General features: G+C 46.7%; 3 protein-coding genes across 9 annotated transcripts in view; 2 read left to right on the top strand and 1 right to left on the bottom strand.

Annotated features, from left to right (window-relative positions):
• Positions 1–3,869, top strand: part of XRCC6 (X-ray repair cross complementing 6) — a 30,437-nt gene extending 26,568 nt beyond the window's left edge. For 4 of the 5 annotated variants that reach the window (XM_058741172.1, XM_058741175.1, XM_058741170.1 and 1 more), the window contains 2 exons: positions 2,219–2,332; positions 3,454–3,869. In XM_058741172.1, the coding sequence (XP_058597155.1) occupies positions 2,219–2,332; positions 3,454–3,650 (311 nt within the window). In that variant the 3' untranslated portion in view covers positions 3,651–3,869. The remainder of the gene's footprint in view (positions 1–2,218; positions 2,333–3,453) is intronic. The other variant, XM_058741173.1, reaches the window with a different exon arrangement.
• A 3,362-nt stretch (positions 3,870–7,231) lies between these two features.
• On the bottom strand, positions 7,232–22,251 carry SNU13 (small nuclear ribonucleoprotein 13). Of its 2 annotated transcripts, XM_058741169.1 has the most exons (4): positions 22,147–22,251; positions 15,709–15,900; positions 9,268–9,388; positions 7,232–8,453 (listed from the first exon to the last, which is right to left on the bottom strand). In XM_058741169.1, exons 2-4 carry the CDS (start codon positions 15,709–15,711, stop codon positions 8,191–8,193), a joined length of 387 nt encoding a protein of 128 aa, XP_058597152.1. In that variant the 5' UTR covers positions 15,712–15,900; positions 22,147–22,251; the 3' UTR covers positions 7,232–8,190. The 2 variants fall into 2 exon arrangements, with proteins under 2 accessions (XP_058597152.1, XP_058597151.1); XM_058741168.1 differs by lacking the exons at positions 15,709–15,900; positions 22,147–22,251 and adding an exon at positions 10,909–11,040.
• On the top strand, positions 19,603–24,199 carry LOC131518776 (uncharacterized). 2 transcript variants are annotated; one of them, XM_058741166.1, is made up of 2 exons: positions 19,603–19,873; positions 21,805–24,199. In XM_058741166.1, the coding sequence occupies exons 1-2, from the start codon at positions 19,658–19,660 to the stop codon at positions 23,287–23,289; spliced, it is 1,701 nt and encodes a 566-aa protein (XP_058597149.1). In that variant the 5' UTR covers positions 19,603–19,657; the 3' UTR covers positions 23,290–24,199. The 2 variants fall into 2 exon arrangements, with proteins under 2 accessions (XP_058597149.1, XP_058597150.1); XM_058741167.1 differs by having other exon boundaries at positions 21,409–24,199.
• Positions 24,200–24,740: the final 541 nt, after the last annotated feature.

Raw genomic sequence — 24,740 nt, 5'->3', positions numbered from 1 at the left:
TTCTAATCCGATGTGTAGCTGCTTCCCTCTGACACAGGATATGGTTTCCTTTGAATAAATAACTTCCTGAAGACTCAGAACTGTTTCTCACTTTCTCTGTTTGGCTTTGTGACACCAGGCTGTCTTGGTTTTTCTCCTGAGCTGACAGTGCCCTAAGACACCTTTGCTGGACCTGCTTCCCTTTTTTTCTCCTCTAAACATGGGAGCGAGTGCACTAGGTGATCCTGGGCCCTATCTTTCTCTGTCACTTCACTTCTCCCCAGGTGGCCTCCTCAGGCTCCACCAGTGGTTCCAAGTGTGCTTCCTGGAACAGCAGCACTGGTGTCTCCTGGAAACTTGTCAGAAATGCCCATGTTGAGCCCTTTCCCAGGCTGACTGAATCTGAAACTCCGGTTGGGCCCCTGCAACCTGTGTCTTACAACAAGCCTTCCAGGTTATTCCGAGACCTGCTCTTAACCTCTAGCACACTGGTTCTCAACTTTGGCTGTACAACAGAATCATCCAGGAGACTTCAAAAAATCTGGCGATTTAGGCCTCACCCCCAGACCACTTAAATCAGAATCTCTGGGGGTGGGGTTTGGGCATCAGTATTTTTTAAAATTCTCAGCTGGTTGCCGGGTTGAGAACCAAAGCTCTCGCAGAGACTCCTATAGTCTGGAACATGGGGCTTCTGTCTCAGCAGGAGCCCAGGTTGGTTGTGACATTGTGCCTTCTTCTGGGCACACCAGGCGGCAGGATCTTCCCTTAATACTTTGGAAACGTGGCCACATGAGGAGATGATGAGATACTCGTCTCCTCATGCCTGTCCTTGATGTGACACAGCTCAGGTCTCAAGCTCAACAAACCATATAATGGTTAGGTAACAAAGAAAACAAAAATACTGTCTTTCCCCCAAAGATACCTGTTTTCTGTTGTATCAGTCCTGGGGAATGCTCCTGCCATCCCAGCTGGTGGCCACCTCCCTCTGGCCACCCCTACACCTCACATTCTATCTGTACATCCATCAATTCTGCCACTTTATGGTCCCTTATCCTCTCCACCCTCATCCCAGGTTTGGCCTTCTGTCTCACCCACCTTCCATCCACACACAGCTCAGGATGATTTTTCTTTCTTTCTTTCTTTCTTTCTTTCTTTCTTTCTTTCTTTCTTTCTTTCTTTCTTTCTTTCTTTTTTTTTTTTAATGTTTGTTTATTTTTGAGAGACAGAGAAAGATAGAGCATGAGCAGAGGAGGGACAGAGGGGGAGACACAGAATCCGAAGCAGGCTCCAGGCTCTGAGCTGTCAGCACAGAGCCTGACGTGGGGCTCGAACCCACAAGCTGTGAGATCGTGACCTGAGCTGAAGTCAGACACCCAACTGACTGAGCTACCTAGGCACCCCAGGATGATCTTTCTAAACTGGAAATGTAATTGGAATCATGTTGTTCCCTTGCTCATAGCCCTTCAGAGTTTCCCCACTGCTCTCAGGATAAAGTCTACGACCTGGGTGGGCATGCAAGGCTTCCATGACCTTGCCATGATCGCCTTTCCAGCCTCCTCACCGGTCCTACACTCCTGACATTCTACCTTCAAGCTGTATGTTATCTATTTCTTATCCTGTGCCTTCTCCTGCTTTGAATAGTCCCTGCCTGAGGAAGAACACTCAGCTTTGCAGACTTGGCTGCAGAAAATCTCTCCTGACCCCTCCTGTGTTCCAGTGTGCCTTTGTTCGGTCCCTTCCATCATGGCATTGCCAGCCACTGTGTTTATGTTTTTACTGCCTCCTTACCCTGACTAGACTGTAATCCCACTGGGGGCACGGACTCTTGTTTGAAACCCCAGAATCTAAACCCATTCTCAACTCTGTTACTCCCAGCTGTTTGACCTTGAGCAAGTCGTTTAACCTCTCTGCTTTCCTCTATAAAACAAGGAAACAAATTTACCTACCCTAGAGGTTGTTAGAGGATTAAATAAAATAAGTTTAAAGCAGTGAGAAGGGTGCCTGGCTGTAGTAAGTGCTCATTAAACTCAATTGTTAGAAGGTACTTGGTAAATATTAGGAAGACTTTGTTGAATGTGTTCTTGACCAGGTTAGTTGCCTCCTCCTGGACCCTTTCCTGACTTCCCTCAACCCCTGCAGTTAGGTGCTTTCTCCTCTGGTCCCTGTAGACTTGGAACTGGACAGGAAGCCAGGGCTTGTGACTCACCTGACTCATTCTTCTTGTGTTTTGATTTTCTAGTGCCTAAAACTGAAGCAATAGATAAGAGACTCGGCCCCCTGGTGGATGAGTTTAAGGAGCTTGTCTACCCACCTGATTATAATCCTGAAGAAAAAGTTTCCAAGAGGAAACAAGGTGAGGAACTGGGTTATTTATTTATTTTTCTAAGCTTATTTTTGAGAGCAAAAGGAGAGAGAGAGGGTGCAAGCAGGGGAGAGGCAGAGAGAGGGAGAATGAGGATCTGAAGTAGGTTCTGTGCTGATAGCAGAGAGCCCAACGCAGGGCTCGGACTCATGAACCGTGAGATCATGACTTGAGCTGAAGTCAGACACTTAGCTGACTGAGCCACCTAGGCGACCCAGGAACTGGTTTTTAATTTTTTTTTAATTTAAAAATTTTTAGTGTTTATTTTTGGGAGAGGGAGAGCGAGGAAGTGCTAGCAGGAGAGGGGCAGAGAGAGAAGGAGACAGAGAATACGTGTTATCAGCGCAAAGCCCGATGTGGGGCTCGAACTTGCAGCCTTCCAAGGAAATGGAGCTGTGAGAGGCTAGGTTGGTGGCCATGGAGCCTTCTCTCTTCTCCATCAGAAGTGACTCCTCTAGGGGCACCCCGGGTGGCTTGGTCAGTTAGGCATCTGACTCTTGGTTTTGGCTCCGGTCATGATCTCATAGTTGGTGAGTTAGAGCCCCACATCAAGCTCTGTGCTGAGACTGTGGAGCCTGCTTGGGATCATATCTCTCTCTCTCTCTCTCCCTCTCTCCCCCTCCCCTGTTCTCACAAACACGTGTGCATGCTTTCTCTCAAAAAAACCAAACATTTATAAAAAAAAAAAAAAAACACCAAAAAGTGACTCCTAGTGCCCTGTGTGAGCTGTTACCATAGCTCTTCACACATGTGCACACTTTAGGGATTTACTTGTTTATCTCACTCAGTCTGCACTTGCTTATCATCTAGCATGGCGCCTTAGTACTTGACACGGTGCTCTGTAAATGCTTTTTGAACGAAGGAAGGAATGACTTCCCCAGGCTGAGCACCAATTTTGGGTAAACCGATGGCAACTGCACTACTTGGAACTTCCTTCTAGGTCTGATATGGTTTTGACTTTATGCTTAAATGAAGCTACCTTATCAAAACACGCTCCCATGGGCATCCCAGCTTATGGAAAATGGCTAACTACAGCCCAGACCGTAGAAGGGCCACTGTAGAAGGGCCACTGTTAGCATTTCCAATCACTCCCTCCTGACCTTTTTCCCCAGATGAAGAAGGTTCTGGAAGCAAAAGACCCAAAGTGGAGTTATCTGAAGAGGAGCTGAAGGCCCATGTCAGCAAGGGCACGCTGGGTAAGCTCACTGTGCCCATGCTGAAGGAAGTCTGCAGGGTGTATGGGCTGAAGGGTGGGTTGAAGAAGCAGGAGCTGATGAACATGCTCACTAAGCACTTCCAGAAGAACTGACCAGAGACTGAACAGCTAGCCACCCTTCTGTGCTATAGCCAGGCTGCCTGGGTTGTTCTCATCAAGTTAAAACCTGTTTCTTCTGGGCCAGGAAGAGTCTGTCTGATAGAAGCCAGGAACTTTACATTTATGAGACTTTCTGTTGCCATGGAGACAGCATAGCCCTCCCACTTTGCTGGGCTTTACTGTCTGAATAAAGAGCTCTAACTTTGTACTATATACTGTTATTTTTTATTCTTCCATATTTTTATTTATTTTTGAGAGTGTAAGCCGGGGGGGGGGGTGGTGCGCAGAGAGAGGAGGGGACAGAGGATCTGAAGCGGGCGCTGTGCTGACAGCAGAGAGTCTGATGTGGGGCTCGAACTCGTCGTGAGATACGATCTGAGCCGAAGTTAGATGCTTAGCCAACTGACTGAGCCACCCAGGTGCCCCTTTACTGTTCTTTAGTATGAAAGAGAAAGATGTGTCTGTCTCACATCCAAAGATCACCTGCCATTGGCTATTGGCTTTATTTGCTCTCCCATTAGGAACACATCATCATCATGGAAATAAAGTATCAGTGAAGATAGGGGAGAATGTGACAATTAAGGACAGGTAGACATACTTGAGGAATGACAAGCCCCAGCAATATTTTCATCCTCTGCCCCGCCCCCGCCCCCCGCCCACCCCCCCCCCCCCCACCTGTTTTCCCTTTCACTGTGTCAATATAGAGCTAAAGATTAGAGTTCAGAAGCACTAAGAATGGAACATTTCTAATTCTGGTACCATTTGCTTCATGAGTGACTAGCAGCCCCTTTCATGCTGCATTCCTCTTAATGTGGCATTCAGGTACGTGAAGATACATTTTCTGTTGCCCTGAGAATTTGGATTCCAGCATACGTGAAAGGAGTTATTCCTCGTGTTTTTTCAGGGAAGCTGTGGTAGGGTGAGGAGAGGTCCTAGCATTAGGAAAAGGGGAAGAGGAGCAGGGTGACTTCTCTTTGTTGCTGCTATTGCTTTTGAAGAATTAGAGGGAAGTTAATCCTCAAAAGCCTCTCTTCCCATCGGAGAGTTAACTTCCCTCTCCCCCACATAAGGAAAGAAAGCCAAATAAGAATATAATACCTGCTTTCCAAGTAAAAACAAAACACCTTAAACACTCAGAGAACAAAGAATCCAAAAGTGAAAATCTCTTACAAGAGTAACTTGACCCGTCATATATCTCATGAGATGCTCATTCTAGTCCTGGAAGACACACGGCCTACAGACCCTGAATCTCCAGCCATCCATGGAGGATGCAAATCCTTCCAGATGCTTTCCTTCCTTCTCTCAGGCTAATTCTTCAAAAGCAGTAGCAGCAGAAAGAGCAGAAAAGGGACAGAGAGGATAGAAAAGGGATGGTGGGTGGGGGTGGGGCAGAGATTTTTCAAAATGTAACTTAGCTGACATTGAGAGGGACTCGGGGATACCGTGCTGACGACAAGTTCCTCTTCCTTCCTCACCACCTTTAAGCCCTCATAGTTTGGGCTTAACGATAACGGAAATGCATTGTTTAGTACTTAACGTATTACAGATGACCTTTACCAAGGTCACTATTGTAAATATAAAAACACTCCTTAATCTTAGTCCACTCAGGAAACTTGCACTCTAGAACAGAAGTTCCTAACCACTGTGTGTTAGGGGTCAGAGGAACCTTTCAGACCTGATGACTGACCTGATTTTCTCTACAAAAATGTTTAAATGCAAAATTCTGCAACCAACTTCATAGGTGGCTGGCTGGAAATTACTAGATTTCCTTGCTTGTGTGTCTACCCTTTAGGAATTCTTCATTCTACACTTAAAAAAAAATTTTTTTTTTAATGTTGATTTATTTTTGAGAGAGGGAGAGACAGTGTGAGGAGAGGGGCAGAGAGAGGGAGACACAGAATCCGAAGCAGTCTCCAGGTCTGAGCTGTCAGCACAGAGCCTGACACGGGCTGGAACTCAGGAACTGTGAGATCATGAGCTGAGCTAAAGTCGGATTGGACGCTCAACCGACTGAGCCACCCAGGTGCCCCATCATTCTACACTTTTGAAGCATCTATGTTAGGGCACTGCTACAGGTGCTAGGGTATCACACAAGTTCCTGCTCACCAATGAGGGTTAATGATCAGAAAACCACCTCAGATGTTAGTAAAGAAGAAGCTAAAAATAGGATGTCACAGTGCTGGGGGAAAAGGAAAGAAATGAGGTAGTTTGTAAAGGTCCTACAGCAGTGATACTTGAATTAAGACTGGCATGAGAAGAAAGCCACCAGTGCAGTAAAGGAACATGAGATACAACCAACAAGAAGAAAGTACGTTTGGAATGTTCAAGAAACCAAATGTGAAACACTGAGTGAAGACAGAACATCGTGGAGATGCAGACACAGGACAGGCAGGGGGGCCATTAGGAGCAGGGAGAAGAGCCAGTTTTTTCAAAGGATCATAAATGGGCACCCTGGCCTCTGAAGGCTTAAAATGTAGCTGTGGCCACTAAGCTAACACTCCAGAGTAAAGTGGGTACTAGGGCTGAAGATCCCAGGAGCCCCTGCCCCACCTCACTTCCTAAAGCTCTAGTGGATAAGGCTGAGTTTCCAACCAAGTGGAGGTTGAACTTGATCTTCCTCCACCCAAATTATTTTGTTCTTTTAAAGTATGATTATAAATGTACATATAGGACAAAAGATAGTAAGCAACCTGAACCCCACCACCTACAAATATAAAGCTGCTTGGGTTGGCAGGGTCGGGGTGGGGAGATGGGGGTATCTGAACATTGGAGTCAGCTGGAGGCAATGCCTAGCCCAGTAGGCACACAACACTTTAGCAGGATAGGGTGGTTTCTGGATTTCCTACATATGCTTCTGACTGAAACGTGCACACTGGCCCAAGCTGGCCAAGACAACACTAAATATAACCTGCACTAATTTGACCATTATGGTATTATCTATACCCTGGAAGAAAACTTCTCTTGCTGAGACGCAAGGATCCCACAGTGCCTTCCCTCAGGTTAACAAGTAGAAGTGGCTTCGGTCATCACCTCCCCGCCACAACCCCCAACTCCCTAGCATGTGGCAAAGGCTACTAGGAGCCCTGATTCTGCAACAGTTCTCAGCTAGGGGTGACTCTGCCACCGGAACACCTGGCAGTGTCTTCGGGGAGGGAGACGATTGCTACTGACATCTAGTGGGTAAAGGCCAGAGATGCTGCTGAACATTCTACAGCATACAGGGCCCCCCCTCTCCCATAAAGAATCATTCAGCCCACTCCTAGAATCATTACTACACTAGATGTAAACTAACTTGGACTTAAATTTTAACAAGTTAAAAAATAAAAAATCTCCCAGCCCAAAACATCCTTAGTGCTGAGGCGGGGAAACCCTTTGTAGAGGGAGAGCACCACCTCAATGATCATGTCAGTACAAGACACTTTGAGCTGCTAGAAAACCACCGGAGGTCATGGCTTTTTCACAGCCTCTTGGTGGAAAGTTTGAGAAGCTATCACTGTTCTAAGAATGCGAAACAGTTCTTCATTTCAGGTATTAGCTGGATACCTATCAAGAACCACACTTTCTTTAAACTGGAATATGAATATATCTCTTTATTAGAATGCTCACGAGAATGGCACACGAGCACTGTCCTTCTGATGTGATGAAGAATACACACACCTGCCCCACACTGTGGCAGGGAACAGGGGTCATGGCTTTCAGAGCTGGTACCAACTGTCCACTGAAGACCTTTGCATTCACCAGAGAGGATGTTTCCTGGACTCCAGCATCTCTGCTGTAGCTTCCAGTCAGGCCTCCGGGACTCACGAGACTTCTTCATTTCAGCATCAGTTGATTCTCTTTTCTCTTGCCACTCTGGACTCCTTCAAGACCTAGGTCAACTGCCCCATGTCTAACTTGCTCAGGCAGCTTCTGGAATTCTGCAGCACATCTTTGCTATGCTGCTGCCCTGCTGCCCTCAGGGGCATGGTTAGGAGTTGGGGGAGAGGGGGAACAATACCACATTACCGAAGCAAACGGCAGGGGCAGATTAGCACACGACACTTGGACATACACCTAATAACCTCACAGGATACATGCTTTCTCCCCAAATGCTACACAATCTCCATAGAGAGCAAACGCTTATGGAATGATTTTGTACACCAGGCACGAGGGATACAAAGTGAATGGTGTTTACACCCATCAGGTCCTGCACACAAGGGGAAGTCAGCGCCTGAAAGCTGGAACGAGATCTCTATCCTGGCTCTTCCCTGCCTTTGAATGGAATCACCACTCTGTCTCCGCCTGTTCTTCGCATTAGTTCATTTTTCAAAAGGGAGGATAAGATGGCAGAGAAGAATGGGAGACTGGGCTGGGTGGAGGATTAATATACGGATAACACCCCGTAAAACAAAACTAATACAAAAATGCAAAACCCGGATTTAGTACTGTGATATAACAAGAGAACGTGGCCGGAGGTACTACATGCTAACACAGACAATAGGATACACAACCCCAAGGGGAGGACTCAGTGAGGAGTGGGGCACAGGCCGCCGGTTTAGACTAAGAGCCTTTCAATGGACTGCTGAATGGACTGGATCTGCTGCTTCAGCTGTGAGCCTTCTTTGATGGTGACAGAACAGGCGATGACAGGCCTGGAGACCCCACAGGCCCGCCCCAGGGCCTGCTTAGAGCGCACAAACACGTAGGGCACGTTCTTATCCTCACATAGCAGCGGAAGGTGAAGGATGATCTCCAGCGGCTCAGCGTCTGCAGCCATCACGATGAACTCAGAGATGCCTCTGTTGAGGGTTTTGGTGGCTGAAGAGAGAAGGACACGAGGCCCAATAAGTGACTGGGATGGGGGTGGAGCTTGGGCATGGAAGCCACAAAAAAGCAATTTCCAAGGGAAAGAAACAAGTGCTTTCTGAGCAAAAATCCCCAGGCACAAGCAATCCTCTGTCTTACAGTGTGGCTTTGGTAAGTGATATGGGATTTAATCACCAATTAGCCACCCTCAATGCCTTTCTCAAACCCTCCATCAAACCCATCAGCTCTGTCACAACACATCCTGAAACAGACCACTTCTTTCTTCTTCTCTGCCACCATACTTGTCCAAGTCACTACCACCTCTTGCCTGGTTGACTGCAACAGCGTTCACACGGGCTTCGCAGTACAGCATTTCTCGAACTCTGTGATCAAGGATCAGGGTTTTACCATCCCAGTCTGTCACAAGCAGTATTTCTGGGAGGCTCACACCACATGCAACTTCGAAGAAAAATCAGCACCCCATATCACCGTTTAAACACTTACTCCTGATGGCTTATATCTCTGTGGCCCAGTGCTAGTCCCCAGACCACACTCTGTTAATGCTGGAGTACGAACAAGAGCACAGACTGTGGAGCCACATTGCCCAAGTTCAAATTCCGACTCTCATTCTCCTCACAAGACAGATGTGAATAACTGGGTCTAAAAGAATTCCTACACCGTTAACCTTTAGCAGCTACTGCCCAAATGCTGCTCTTAAGTCCTCCCACTGGTCCCAATCAAGTGTCCAGCCCTCTTTCCCAGTTGGACATCTAAACCAGAGCCAGTGCCTGATCACTCCACCTGAAGCACCCTCTGGCTGCCTTACCTTCATTAGCTCCTTTCCGAAGCTGCTTGTAGTTACATGACTGCTGAACAAGGTCCAGTAGTTTCTTGGTGAGGTGGGCGTCTGCGAGGGGGTAGGCCTTCGGATTTACATCAGCCTCAGTCTATGGGGTGGGAAGTGGGGGAAGTCATCAAACCCTCAGTCAAACTGAACCAGAAGTTGTTCCGGACAAATCACAAAATACTTTATAATCAACAACCCAGAGAGACAGTGATCAGCTTCCCTGTTCCTCTGCCCTCAGAAAGACACTTAGTAACTGACACTGGCTGCCTATTCCCAACTCAGAAAAACTGAAATATATTAGAATAAAAGAATTTTGGCAATTACATAGTCCAATGATGTACACTAAAGCCGATATACTTTTATTTGCCTCTCTTGCTTGGTAATATTATAGCAAATGGATTTTTAATAGGTTCTCATGGCTCAGTATCCACTTGAGTCACATGGGGACAGTTTTTAAATTTGGGATTTCCACACTCCACCCCAAATTTACTGAAATAAAAATTAAGGCGTTTATAGAAATGTAGCACAGAGTTCTCTCTCCATTTCCCATCCAATACTCAAATCTTCCTCTGTCCTCGGCAGGAATCCCTCAAAATATTTTCTCATTCATCTGACCCTACAATACATACAAAATGGTCGGTACCTCTACCGACAAGCTCACCAAGGTCAAAATTTCCTTTTGTTCTTACAACATATCCAACTAAGGCCACCCAGTCAGAGTACGATATTCAAGTTATTCAAATTAATATTTCCCTGTGGTTTATCAGTTTGATATACAATTAGGGTTCCTTTGTATTCAGCTTGTTAAAAAAAAATTAAGATTTTACTTTTCAAATATGTAACACATCTACATGGTTCCAAAGTCAAAGCTGTTAGTGAACTAAAACTGTTCTGAAAACTGGCAAACAGTAAAGCATTTATCCTGCCTTTCCCATACAGACTGTATCACTACTCCACCTACTAAAGGAATGAGTCAATCAAATCCCACCATCTTGCAACCCATATTCATCAATTAATCCAGACACAGATTAATGGATCCAGACATTAACAGCTACCAATATCATAAAAGATACCATGTGATCACTGCCCCTGCTGAAGAACAAAAACATCTATGACCAAGTATTCTTGGGGAAAAACAAAAGGAAAGGAGAAAAATCTGATCAAGCCTTTGATTCTGATATTAGATATTTGATACTAAGGAATTATTAAATTTTGGGGTATTATAATGGCACTGCAGTTGCTAAAAATCCTGATTTTACAGATACATACTTTATCACCTATGAATAAAATGTTACGTCACTGGCTTTGCTTCAAAATAAACCATTTAGGGAACGAATTGGGAGGGGCCTGCTTAAACCATTCCTTCTTCCTCATCCCTACCTCTCGAGTTCAAGCATTTTCATTAATTTCTCATTTGTTTTCCCTGTGATTCTTTTTACAAATATATGTATTTATATATAAAACTTGGACGCACCCCACGTTACCATCGCGAGCAACGCGTGGTTCGCCCGCTGCGGCCCGCTCTAACCCCGGTTTTGGAGGCTGGACCGCGGCACGCAGCGCGCGGCACCCCAGTCCTAAGTGGTGACCCGTGGGTGACGCCCCGGTGGGAGCACTCACCATCGCGTCTGCCTCGGTGGTCTCCTGCCCAGCACCGCAAGGACACAGAAATGACCCACCCGCAAGGAAGCAGGAAATGACGCAGTGGTGACGTCAGCGGAAGTGACATCGAGCGTGAGATTGCACCAAACGCCTGGTCCCTGAAACTGCAGTGGTTCCAGGGTGATGTGGAATTAAGTGAGGGCTAGAGTTCCCAGAAGAAGTGGGAAAAAGGTCTCCCCATTATTGGTCTGCTCTTCTCCTTACATTCTAGAATCAGCTTTTCAAGACCCACAAAAATGTGCTGGGATAATCTGATATACGTAGATTTGATACAATCCCAATTTGGGTAAAGGACCTTTAGTATGCAGAATCTGTCAATTTAAACATATATGCTTAACTCGGTACTTCTCAGTAAGGCTTTACAATTTTTACAAAAGGCTTAATATCTTTTAGATTTACTCCTAGATATTTCAGGCTAAGAAAATTCACTGTTTCCTACTATATTAAGAATTTCTTGGGCTCCTGGGTGGCTCAGTCGGTTAGGCAGCCGACTCTAGCTCAGGTCATAATCTCATGGTTTGTAAATTCTTCCAGCCCCATGTCAGGCTCTATGATGACAGGGTGGAGCCTGCTTTGGATTCTGTGTGTGTGTGTCTCTCTCTCTGTCCCTCCCCCATGCGTGGTCTGTGTCTCAAAAATAAACAAACATTAAAAAATTTTTTTCTTAAAAAATTTTTTTTCTTTAATGCTTATTTTTTTTTTTTTTTTTTTTTTTTATTTATTTTTGGACAGAGAGAGACACAGCATGAACGGGGGAGGGGCAGAGAGAGAGGGAGACACAGAATCGGAAACAGGCTCCAGGCTCCGAGCCATCAGCCCAGAGCCTGACGCGGGGCTCGAACTCACGGACCGCGAGATCGTGACCTGGCTGAAGTCGGACGCTTAACCGACTGCGCCACCCAGGCGCCCCTAATGCTTATTTTTTTGAGAGAGACAGTGAGAGCCAGGGAGGGGCAGAGAGAGAGAGAGAGGGAGACACAGAATGAGAAGCAGGCTCCAGGCTCTGAGCTGTGAGCACAGAGCCTGATGTGGGGCTCAAACTCACAAACCGTGAGATCATGACCTGAGCTGAAGTCGGACACTTAACCGACCGAGACACCCAAGCGACCCAAAAAAGAATTTCTTCTTAAACAGATTGATGTTGAATTCGATCAGATTTTGTGCTGACTCAGATGAAAAATGTTTTCCTTTAATTTTTTACGGTTCTTCTAATGTTAAAACGAAGTTTGCATTCCTGACATAAAACCAACTTAAATAGGTTTTTAATTTTATATCCATTAGCTAATGGACACATAAGGTTTCTTGGGGGGAAGAGATGATAAAAATGTTCTAAAATTCTATAGCAATGGTTGCACAGCTCTGTAAATATATGAAATACCACTGAATTATACACTTCACACAGGTGAACTTCTTATAGTACACAAATTATTGCAATAAAGCTATTTTAAAAACTAGGTATAGGGTTTTTAAAAAAAACAACAACTAGGTATAGGGTTTTTTTCAGGTCAAAAAAAAATTTAATGTTTATTTATTTTGAGAGAGAGAGAAGAGAGTGAGAGAGAGCTCGCAGTGAACGGGAAGAAAGAGAATCCCAAGCAGGCTCCACACTGCCAGCTCAGGAGCCGTGGGGCTCAATCTCAGACCATGAGATCATGACTCCAGCCGAAATCAAGAGTTGCACACTTAACAGACTGAGCCATCCAGCCACCCCTCCTGTTAAAAATTTTTAAAAATTTCTTTATTCGTTTTAAATTCGTACTTAAATTGGTTTTGATATACTTTTTTTCAGGCATTTGTTCACTTCATCTCAGTTTCTGTATTTATAGCTATCAAACTGTTCAAATATCCTTTTTAATATCTGAAGATTATAACTCCTTCATGTTTGTTACTCCTCACTTTCATCTCTTTTGCTTATTTTCCTGATTAATCTCGCTGGAGGGGACTTTTCAGAGAAAATCTTCTGATTCTGTCCATCCTATAAGTCAGATCTGTTTGCTATTTCAGTAATTTCTGCTTTTCTTTGGTGTTTTGTCTTTTCATTCTTTTCCTACCTTTTTATAGCTCCTTTCCCTCCAACATAAGCATTTTAAGATCCAGGTAATACTTTAGCTGTTGTGTGTGGTATTCTCACTATCGTTTAGTTCTGTTTTCAAATTTCCATAATTTTGTTCACTAGATTCACTATGACCAGCAGATCAAGTTTATTGATGGTGTTGTTCAAATCCTCTTTCCACACTGATGTTCTGGATGCACCAACTATCATTTATATACTTAAATGCTATATAATTGCATATTTGTCTATTTCTTCTTATAATTGTATCATTTTTATTTTATTCATACCTTATTTAAAAAATTTTTTTTAATCTTTATTTTTGAGAGAGCGAGCAAGCGAATGGGAGAGGGTTAGAGAGAGAAGGAGACACAGACCCTGAAGCAGGCTCCAGGACTCTGAGCTGTCAGCACAGAGCCCCACATGGAGCTCGAACTTACAAACCGTGAGATCATGACCTGAGCTGAAGTCGGACAATTAACCAACTGAGCTACCCAGGCGCCCCTTAAAAAAATTTTTTTTAATGTTTATTTATTTTTTGATAGGGAGACACCGAATCTGAAGCACATACCTTTTTTTAGCCACTATCTTCAGTTGCCTTTCACCTTAAAACTTCTTTTTGATGTTTATATTTAGGCTACATCACACCTTTTGACTTGGTATACATTTACCATTCTTTCTACTTTAATCTGTTTTAACAGAAGCACTTAGTCTCCTATATTTATTTAAGTACTGATAACATTAAGTTCAAATCTTCCTTCTTTTGTGCCTTCTATTTGTCCTAACTGCTACGTTTCATTTTCTTTCTTTCCTTCCTCTGGGTTTATTATTTTTTCACTCTACTATTCCCTCTACTGGCTTGGAATTATGTTATCTTTATTCTTTTGGTGGCTACCTCAGAGACCACAACACATGTCCTTGACTTATCAAAATCTAATGCTCATCCACACTGGTGTCCTCCTCCTAAACATAAAAGGGCTCAACAACACTTTAATCCCAATCACTCCTCAAAAGTCTACTTTAAATTGCAGCTCCAACAACCCCTTTCTGGAACTTAGGATTCTCAATTCTCAACAAAACATTAAATGCACAAAAAGGGAAGACTTCAGGAGCCCAAACAACTAAAGAGGCCTCACCTTATTGTTTCAGTATCAGTCAACAATAAAAAGTTGGCTCAACTTTAAAACAAACTACCTAGCTCATAAATAGTAACTGAAATTTTGCTTTGTATTTATTCCTTTTAAGTTTTTCAAGGGTTATTTATATGAGTGAACGAATGAAATAATACTGCTAGCTAACTTTGATCCCTAGCTTGATCTATTTGGTCTCCCTGTACACCAAACAAAACCCAGCAAGGTTTGGATTTAACAAGGCGTGCTCATTAACACCGTACCAAGTATTAGGATTAGGTGCTTAACATGCATTCTCATTTAAATCTTTCCAACACTCTCATTCATCTTTTATCCCCATTTTACAGTTGAGGAAAATTTCTCTCTTTTTTAAAAAATTTTAATGTTTATTTTTGAGCGACAGAGACAGAGTGCGAGCCGGGGAGGGGCAGACAGACTGAAGGAGACATAGAATCTGAAACAGCTCCAGACTCTGAGCTGTCAGCACAGAGCCCAACCCAGAGATCGAACTCAGGAAAGGTGAGATCATGACCTGAGCTGAAGTCGGGTGCCTACCCGACCGAGCCACTCATGGACCCCGAGGAAAATTTCTCTTAAGTTTAACTCGAGACCATCCTATTCCAAAACTTTCCGTAGAATTCCGTAAAATGAGCACTGGTTTAGAAGCTTCAAGTTCAAGGCTCAGCCACATACTAACTTCAAAATAGGGGGTAGGGGGAAGGAAAGGGGGAAGGAAAGGGGGAAGCTGCCCAACGGGATCCACGCTCCGTTGGAATGATTAAACCTCCCTATGTTAATGGAAGTGCTTTGTAAACTCGTCTTTCCTTACCAAGTACCAAACAAAACTAGCCACCAAGCTACAGGAGTTGATTAAAGGTTGGAGATCACCAACAGCTTAGAGAAGCCGCACGTGGTGCTACCGAGACCTCTGATTTGAGACTGCCGCCTCGCAGCAACCATTCCTGAACCCAAACCGGGGTTCGGAATCACTCCACATTTACCACAGCCGCCAAAGGCCCTCAAACGCCAAGTCCCCGGCACGTGTAACTCGGGGTTGGGCACTAAGACTCAGACCCATGGAGATCTAGATCTCCCTCTCCGGAACATCGACAAATGGGCAAGTGGGGTAGGGGAGGCTGATTTGAATTCAGGGTTCCCCACCATCCTCTAGCGATCCCCAACAAGAGAAATAAAAAAGACGGAGCCTGGTTTTCTCATCCAACTTTCTACTCTCTCCCACGTGGGTTGGTCTGTTTCCTCCCACGCTGGGCCGGGACTCCTTCACTCCCCGGAGGCTTCCAGCCACGCGCACGGAGTAGCTGCAAAGTACCCCCGACAGCCTGTTGGGACCCTGAGGCTTTCCGAGTTCTAACCTCGAGCGGAGCTGTTGGGGCCCCGCGGCGGTCCGAATTCTAACTCGGGGGGAGGAGCCTGGGACTCCGCGGCCGCTGGAGCTCTGACCCCGCGCCGGGCGATCGAGACAGCGACAGCGTACGTTCTAAGCCCCGGCAGCCTAGTGAGTGAACCGGTCCCGGAGTCTCGCGCGTCCCAGCCCTTCCTCCACGCGCACGCACTCACCATAGCTGCGACTCCGCGGTCTCGCCACCCGTCTGGGAGCGCAGCTGACGTCAGGGCGGGAGCGCGCGCCTCGGCCGGAAAGTCGCGCTGGAGGAGTGGAAATGGCCGCGCGCGGCAGGAAACGGAAGTGACGCCATTGCAGGGGGACGGACCTCGTTTTTCAAGGGCGCCCGCAGGGGCACCAAGTCGTTTCTAGGCGAGGGACAGTAATTTGCTGTTTTTGTTATCGTCATACCACACGTTTCTGGCAGGGAGAATAAATGAAACATTCATACATACACACACGGACAAACACCCAGAACGAAAGGTTTCAATGATGTCATCATTCCATTGCCTGTTTATCTTTAAGCATATTCTTGAGCTTTCAAAATCATCTTTTTTTTACACTGGTGAGGAAACAGTATGGAGAGAATGATGGGTAATCCTAAATGTTTTCCTCCATATTTAGATATCCTTGTGAAAATTTGGTGGGAAGTGTGGAGTCCACCAGAAATGGAATCCTTTGAGTAGGGAATTCAGGAGGAAGAACAGGTTTGGGGGTGAGGGTTGAGTTTCTGTCAGGTTGAGTTTGGAGATGTCATAGGACAAGCAGTTTCTTTTGGCCAGCACACTGCTCTTTTCTCTAGGCTGCTCCAAATCTCCATTATTCAAAGCTAGACTCATGCCTCACCACCTCCAAGAAGTCCTTCCTGATTGCTATGGCCCTCACTCTTCTCTCCAACATGATACCAGGCACATCTCGGGACCACTGGGATCAGCCCAAACTGGACCATTATATGCTAGTTCCAGTTAACTATTTCGGAAACCTAGTAGAGACCTGGAAGGACTCTTAGGAATCATGCAGCAATGTCTTCATTTTACAGATACTAAGGCCCAGAGAAGGGAAGCTCCTTGCCCAAAGTCACAGAGTGAGGCAGTGGCTGAACCAGAACTGGACCTTGCGATTTTGGCTATTGGCCTGGGTTGCTTCCACTCCATCTGGTTGCTATGCTTGAAACCAGTTGTGGTATGGGGCAACGTGATGGGTTTGAACTGGCTCCAGGATGGAACATTCATTACACCAAAAATTCCTCCATCAAACTTCACCTCATGCAAATCATTTTGTTAAGTTTATTTATTTTGAGAGTGTGTGTGCATGAGCAGGGGAGGGGCAGAGAGAGAGAGGGACAGAGAATGCTAAGCAGGCTCTGCACTGTCAGTGCAGAGCCCAACGTGGGGCTCAATCTCAGGAACCATGAGATCATGCCCTGAGCTGAAATCAAGAGTCATATGCTTAACTGACTGAGCCACCCAGGCACCCCACCTCACGTACGACTTGTTGAAGAACAAAATTTGTCTCCGAATTGAGAAATACCCACAGATGCTTCCTGTTTAAGAGTAGCTCCTGTGACAGGGCACCTGAGTGGTTCAGTTAATAAAGTGTCCGACTCTTGATTTCAGCTCAGGTTGTGATCTCAGGCTCTTGAGATCAAGCCCTGTATCAGCCTCCATGCTGCCTGATTTAAGATTCTCTCTCTCCCTCTCCCTCTGCCCCTTCCCCCACCCTCTAAAAAAAAAAAAAAGTAGAACCTGTGGTTTGGATACTGCTGTTCACCTCTCAGATCCTGTTTCACGTTTCCATATTAGTTAGGTATATCAGCCACCATTGTTGGGGAATTAAACCTTATTCAATTTACAGTCATAGACATGTCTTTATCATTTGCTTTTTTGATGTCCTTTTTACTTTTTTTACATATTTAAAAAATGTTTTTTAATGTTTATTTATTTTTGGGAGAGAGAGTGAGACAGAGCATGAGCAGGGGAGGGCCAGAAAGAGAGGGAGACACAGAATCTGAAGCAGGCTCCAGGCTCTGAGCTGTCAGCACAGAGCCCGATGTGGGGCTTGAACTCACGGACTGTGAGATCGTGACCCAAGCTGAAGTCGGACGCCCAACCTACTGAGCCACCCAGGTGCCCCTGATGTCCTCACCCCCATCTCCATAATACAGCTGTACCCACTTTCTTTTTCTCCCCTGAGCACACCCCAATTTTTCCAACCCCATCTATCACCCTTTGTTGTGTGTACTGTGCTCCACTGTTTTGCTTAGCTAGCTCCTGCTCATCACCTCTTCAGTGAAGCCTCCCTGATCATCCAGACCAGGTAACTGCCCCTGCTGGATAGACCCACAAACCCCCTGTATTTGCCCTTTATGGCACTTGTCAAACTTCCTTTTATTCAGCGTCCACCTTTGAACTACACTGAGAGCTCTATGAGAGCAGAGTTTGTAGATGCCTTGGGTACTTTGGATACCTATCTTCTAGCACTATGACTGGCCCAAAGGAGGTACCTGTTTCACTTACGGATTTTTGCTAGCAAGCAATCAAAATGGAGTTTAGGAAAAAACTCTGTCATGGAGCCCACAGATTCCAGGGGAGCTGGTTGTGAGAGCAGAACCAGTCCCAGAGTCTCACTCCACTGTTAGTGCCCTCCAGCCAAGGACTACTGGGAACCCACCCAAAGTGTTAATTCTTACTGCATCAAGGGAGAATGCACACCATGGGAAATGATAAGTCTTCTCAAAAAGAGGGTGTTTGAAAGGATTTACTGTAGGATTGGGGTTCTATTAGGTGATTTGGGGGAGGGTTCAAGGAACCGGGGTCTGCTCTGATTAGATGTCATCAGGAAATGTGAATAGTTCTATGATTGGCATCTTAATGATCTTATCGACATGAAATCGTTTATGTTGAACAGGAGAATGCTGAGGCCCAGCTGTGAGTGTCAGGCCAGCTCCTAGCAACACCGAGTCTTAACTGGTAGAACTGGGTCAGTTCCTAGCTGTCATGGGCTCCTTTTCTTTGTCTTTTTCTCACCAGCTTCCTATTCCCACCTTGAATCTCTGTTCTGCGGGAGAGTATCAGGTATAAGCTGGGGTGATTCAGTCAGGATACATCGTGTGGCATATTGGGTTCTTAATATAGAGAAGTACATCACAGCTGGTTGGTAAGTAGGTGATGCCCCTCTCCTGGGGTGCTCAGTAACACTTAAAATGCCGTGATTAAAGGGTCAAGGCCTGGCCCCTCTGATTGACTGATGTCCCTTCCTGCTCCATTATTTAAAATTTTGAGTATAACCTTCGGGTGAAAGACAATCTTCAGGGTGGCATTTATCCTCCTACCAACACAGATCCTGAGATGGCAAAAGTAATCCCCGACAGAAAACCAAAATACTGTGAGCAAAGAGGAAGGGATGCGTGGTGATCAAACAAGGATACACGTGTTCAACACAGTGTTCGTTAAGTGTCTGGTGGTGGATAGACAGATGGACACATGGACGAAAGCACCGAATAGGAAGAAAGAAATCACACAGACCGCGGCTACGTCACCCCATCACACATGGGGGGAATATAATCTCTTCATTCCAGAAGACGGGATATTTAAAATGAATTCTTCTGGGGCGCCTGGGTGGCGCAGTCGGTTAAGCGTCCGACTTCAGCCAGGTCACGATCTCGCGGTCCGTGAGTTCGAGCCCCGCGTCAGGCTCTGGGCTGATGGCTCGGAGCCTGGAGCCTGTTTCAGATTCTGTGTCTCCCTCTCTCTGCCCCTCCCCCGTTCATGCTCTGTCTCTCTCTGTCCCCAAAATAAATAAAAAATGTTGAAAAAATAAAAAAAAATAAAATAAAATGAATTCTTCTAAAAAAAAGAAATAAAAATAAATAAAATAAATTCTTCTACCTCTTCCTTCCTTTTGGGCAGTCCCCCAGTGCTGTCCTTGCCTGCACTGAGGACATGTTAGCCAGCTCTGGTGCCCGGTTCAGGAGCTGGAACTAGCTTAGCTGTGGCTCCTTTGTGAGGTAGCCTCAGTGACAGGGGCACTATGTGGCGGGGATTACCACACCCCAGACTGGCTGGGTCACCCATCGCAGTCCTGCCCTCCATCTCCCTGACACCACCTGCTCACTGAAGCTTTGTCATGTTGCTGCCGCTGCTGGGCGCCTGTGCTGTGGTGGGACCATTCCAGGGCCCTGAGTGGGAGCCAGTGCGGGGCCTACTTTCTGAGGATCGCAGCTGCAGGGACCCTCGGTGCTGTGGCAACCTGCTCGTGCTCTGCCTCTTTCTGATCTGGCAGGTCCAGAGCTGTTGGCACCGGGTCACCAGGACCCACCCCAGCACGAGGAAGGTCACCAAGGTGAGGGCGCCCCCACACACCTCCTTCCCTCGGGCACCACGATTGGCTCATTCATTTGTTATGAGGACCCTGTTCTCTGCCCTGTGTGGGAACGGGAGAGCCTAGACTGGTCAGGGGGAGCACCTCCAGGCTCCAAACCCAGCAGTCACTTTAGTCTCTCTCCCTCCCTCCCTCCCTCCCTCACTCTGCCTCTACAAGTCCTATGGGCTCTACTTGCTAGCCATACCTCAAATCTGATCACTTCTCGAAACCTCCCCACAGTCCCTTGGGCAAAGGCTCCCTCATGTCTCACCTACACTGTAGCACTGCCTTCTGCCTGGTTCCTGCAGTCTCTCTCAGCCAAGTACAATGTTCCATGCAGCCAATAAAATGATCTTCCTTTCTTTCTTTCTTTCTTTCTTTCTTTCTTTCTTTCTTTCTTTCTTTCCTTCCTTCCTTCCTTCCTTCCTTCCTTCCTTCCTTCCTTCCTTCCTTCTTTCTTTCTTTCTTTCTTTCTTTCTTTCTTTCTTTCTTTCTTTTCACAAACTGAATACATCCACGTGTGGCATCCAGATTAAGAATCAGACCACGATTGCAGCCCAGAAGTTCGCAGTCATAACTATGCTGATTCCTAATAACATAGACTAGTTTGGGCATGGTAGGTCTTCTTTTGCACCTGGCTTAGGCCTTACATGATGCTTGTGAGCAAGAACCACTGTTTTTCTTATTATTATGAAATTTATTGTCAAACTGGTTTCCATACAACACCCAGTGCTCATCCCCAACAGGTGCCCCCCTAAATACCAATTTTTTAATTAAAATTTTTGTAATGTTTATTTGAAAGAGAGAGAGAGAGAGAGACAGAGAGGGAGAACGAGTGGGGGAGGGGCAGACAGAGAGGGAGACACAGAATGTCAGCACGGAGCCCGACACGGCTTGAACTCACAGACTATGAGATCATGACCTGAGCAGAAGTCGGACGCTTAACTGACTGAGCCATCCAGGTATCCCAATAACCAATTTTTAAAAAGGGATCATAGGGGCACCTGGGTGGCTCAGTTGGTCAGGCGACCGACTTTGGCTCAGGTCATGATCTCATGGTTTGTGAGTTCGAGCCCCACATCAGGCTCTGCGCTGACAGCTCGGAGCCTGGAGCCTGCTTCAGATTATGTGTCTCCCCGTCTCTCTGCCCCTCCCCTGCTCATACTCTCTGTCTCTCAATGATAAATAAATGTTAAAAAAAAAAAAAAAGGGATCATAGAATTTTGCCCCTCGAAGCCCTGAAACAGCTCTAACAGGTACACTCCCTGTCAAACTCAGAATAAAACACCAACTCCTAACCATAAGTCCAAGGCCCCGCGTGATTTGTCCTACATTCCTCTCTGACCTCATCTCCCACGGCTCTCTTCATCACTTGTTTCATTCTGGGCATAGGGACTCTTTGATGTTCTGATGCACGTGGCCTTGTTCTGACCTCAGGGCCTTTGCACTAATGTCTCCTCTGCCTTCAGTGCTCTTTCTTCAGATGTCACTTAGTTGCCCATTGTTTCACTCAGGTCTCCAGTCAAATGTCACCTCCTCTGAGAATGAGAGGCCTTCTGTGACCAGCCTTTCTAAAGAGATTAACCCCATCGCCATGCCACTTTTATTTCCACCTGAACACTTTTCATACCTAACATGTTGTATACTTGGTTATTATGTCTTCCATATCTGGAAGATAGCTCCCAAGAAGGACTTTGTCTTGTTCATGCTGGTAACCCCAGCATCTAGAATAGTGCCTGGCCTGGAGTAAACTCTTTTTTGGTCTTGAATGAATACCCTAAAAGAAATGATTCCCTCTTTTCTGAGCCCCAGAATCCCCATCTGGATAGTGGGGATTGTAATTCTAATCTGTGAGAATTAGATGAGACAGTGTGTGAGCAAGGATTTCGTTTCCCCATTCTCAACTACAGATGCCACCGCAGAAGTGGGGGGTGCCCTCCACGAGACATGACACTTGTTTGAGGCTGACCCCTGAATTCTTCTTCAGCCCTGGAGATTTCCGTGGCCTGGAGGCTCACGTCCAACAACGGGCACAAAAGAAGATGTATGAACACCGGAGGAGCCTCCAGGAATCCTGGACCCGATACCTGGTCTCTTGGCAGCACCCGTGTCAGGACCCACCTTGGGATTTCCACACTCCTTCTGATCCCATCTTTCGCACCACCTCTTTTTCAAGCACCTGTATGCTCCCTCAGGACAGTGCTCGGGAAGCACGGCCGGTACCCTGGTGTCTCAGTGATGAGCAGTCTCACCTGATTTGCAGGCCACCATCCCCTTCCCTGGACATGTACCAAAGGATGGAGCAGCTGTTTGTCCACTCCCAGGAAGAACTGGTGCCACTGGAGCTTGTTGTTAGCATGAGGTCCCACCTCACACCCATGACGCTAGCCACCTCTCTCTCAAACCTCCTTTCGTCTCAGAGGGTGCATTTCTGCTCCGGAGAGTTCCTGCCGGGTCCTTCCAACCAAGTGGGAGTGTCCCCCTGGAAGTCCTGGGTCTGCCCACAAGAGGCCTGGGCACCAGGGACAGAAAACCAGGTGCTAGGCAGAGAGGATAGTAGAGAGACCCAGGCTGTAGGGTGGGGGAACTGGACAGAGAGCAGTAGGGAGGGTGCTCGGGAGATCCAGGCAACTGGAAGGCAGCTCCCAGTGAACTCTGAGATGGAGGATGATGCAGAGACCAAGGTCCTGGAGTGGAGAAGCCAGAGACTAGTAATAAGTAAGACTGATGGAGATATCCTGACACCAGGGCCAAAGAGCCAGGACCAGATGGGGATTGAGAATAGAGCTAAAATTCAGGAACTAGAGAATAGAAACAAGAGGGAGGCTGAGGGTGAGAATCCTCCTGAAACCCAAGCACATACGGCAGAGAACCAGGAACATTTAAGATGTAAAGCTGATGCAGAGACTCAAACACCAAAGTGGGGGAACCAGGATAAGAGTAGAAATGAGGATGCTGTAGAGACCCAGGCATTTGAGAAGAACAAGAAAGAGGCCAGAGGAGAGGATGAAGGAGGGACCCACACCCAAGGATTGGGGAAGCAAGGCCAGACTAGAAGTGAGAATGGTAAGGAGGCCCAGGTGTCAGGGTGGGGAAAGCAAGACAAGATTAGAGATGCTGCTGCTATAGAAATTCAGGCACAAGAGAGGAGAAACAAGGCCCAGATTGGAGGTGAGAATGCTCTGCGAACCCAGGTATCTGGGAGGGAGAACCTGGGAGAAGTAAAAAGAGAGGAGGGTGTGGACACCCAGGCCCTGGGGTGGAGAAAACAGGAATGCATTGGATGTGAGAATGTTACAGAGATCCAGACCCTAGGGCGGGAGAAGCAGGATCAAGGTGGAAGTGAGAAAGCTGGGAAGATCCAGGCATTAGGGGAGAGATTTGGAAACAACTGAAACATGAACTTCTAGTGGGGTGGAGAAACCAAGGCCTGAGAAGGGGGAAGGATGCTGGGGAAACCCAGGTATCTAGAAGGAAGAACCTTAGGGAGGTAAAAGTGGAGGATTGGGTTGTGATCCAGGCACCATGGTGGGGAGACCAGAGACCAGCAGTAAGTGAAATTGACAGAGAATGGGAGATGCCATGCTGGGGGGATCAGGGCCAGAGTGGAAGCGAAATTGACAGAGAGTTTGCCACACCCTGTTGGGGGAATCAGGATCAGACTGGCGGTGAACACAGAGCAGAAACTCAGGCAACAGAGAAGAGAGAGCAGAGAAAAGATGGAGATGAGGACAGTATAAATACCCTGGCTCCTGAGGCAGAGAACCAGGGACAAGTAAGACATGAAACTCATGCAGACACCCATCCACCAGAGAGGAGGAACCAGGAGAAGTTTGGAGATGAGAATAATATAGGTGTTCATGCACTAGGGATGAGAAATCTGAGAGGGGTTAAAGACGAAGATAGCAAAGAGGCCCTGGAACTTGGGGAAGAAAACCAGGGTCAGTTAAGTAGTAAAATTAATGGCAAGATTCGTACACCCAAGCGGAAGAATCAGGAATACATTAGAGGCAAGGATGGGGCCAACACAGAGGCATCTGAGGCTGACAACAGGGGAGAATTAACAAGTAAAATTAATGGAGAAACCCATTCAGTAGAATGGAAGAAAGAGGAGCAGGTTGGAGAGGAGAATGGTGCAGAGATTCAAGCTCCAGAGAAGACAAGTCAGACAGAAGCTGGAGGTGAGGATGATACGGAGACCTGGGAAGCTGGAGAAGAAAACCAGAGCCAGTTAAAAGGTGTTATTGGTAGAGAGACCCATTTATCAGAGTGGAAGAACCAGCAGCAGACAGGAGGTGAGAATGGAACCGATTACCAGTGGGGAGGGAGAGCATTTGGTCAGCCAGAGCACGGCCTCTGCCAAGAAACACAGAAAGGAGGTCAGTCTAGCCTCCCAGCAGCCCCCACCTGAAGCCCAGAGAAGCCAACAAAGGGATAAAAAGGTGGATCCAGGAAAGGCTCCTGGCCTGACTCGGCAGCTCCAGAATTTACAGTTTCTGGTTGCTTCTCTCGGCCTTCCCTCAGTCTGCCCCTCCACCTCACGTGGCCAAGCCCCCCAAGCTGCCACAGCTCTGGTGGGTGCTCCCATTGTCCTCACTGTCATGCCCAAGTGGCCAGTCCTCAAAAAGAGCCAAAGACTCCTCCTGGAGTCCCTCATGCGACGGAAGATTGCACACCTGAAATGGGGCCTCCCCCAGCGGATCCTGGAGTCCCATTTGCTCTTTAACTTGTTAGGACCTTGCCCACTGCCCCTTGCTGGGGTGAGGTTCCCTGGATTATACACAGCCTGTGAGTTCCAACAACGGCAGGAAAGGCATTGTGAGGCCAAGGGCTTCAGGCCAGGCCT

Source organism: Neofelis nebulosa, chromosome 8, assembly GCF_028018385.1.
Source record: "Neofelis nebulosa isolate mNeoNeb1 chromosome 8, mNeoNeb1.pri, whole genome shotgun sequence".
Taxonomy (NCBI): Eukaryota; Metazoa; Chordata; class Mammalia; order Carnivora; family Felidae; genus Neofelis; species Neofelis nebulosa.
This window is presented reverse-complemented; position numbering and strand designations above follow the sequence as displayed.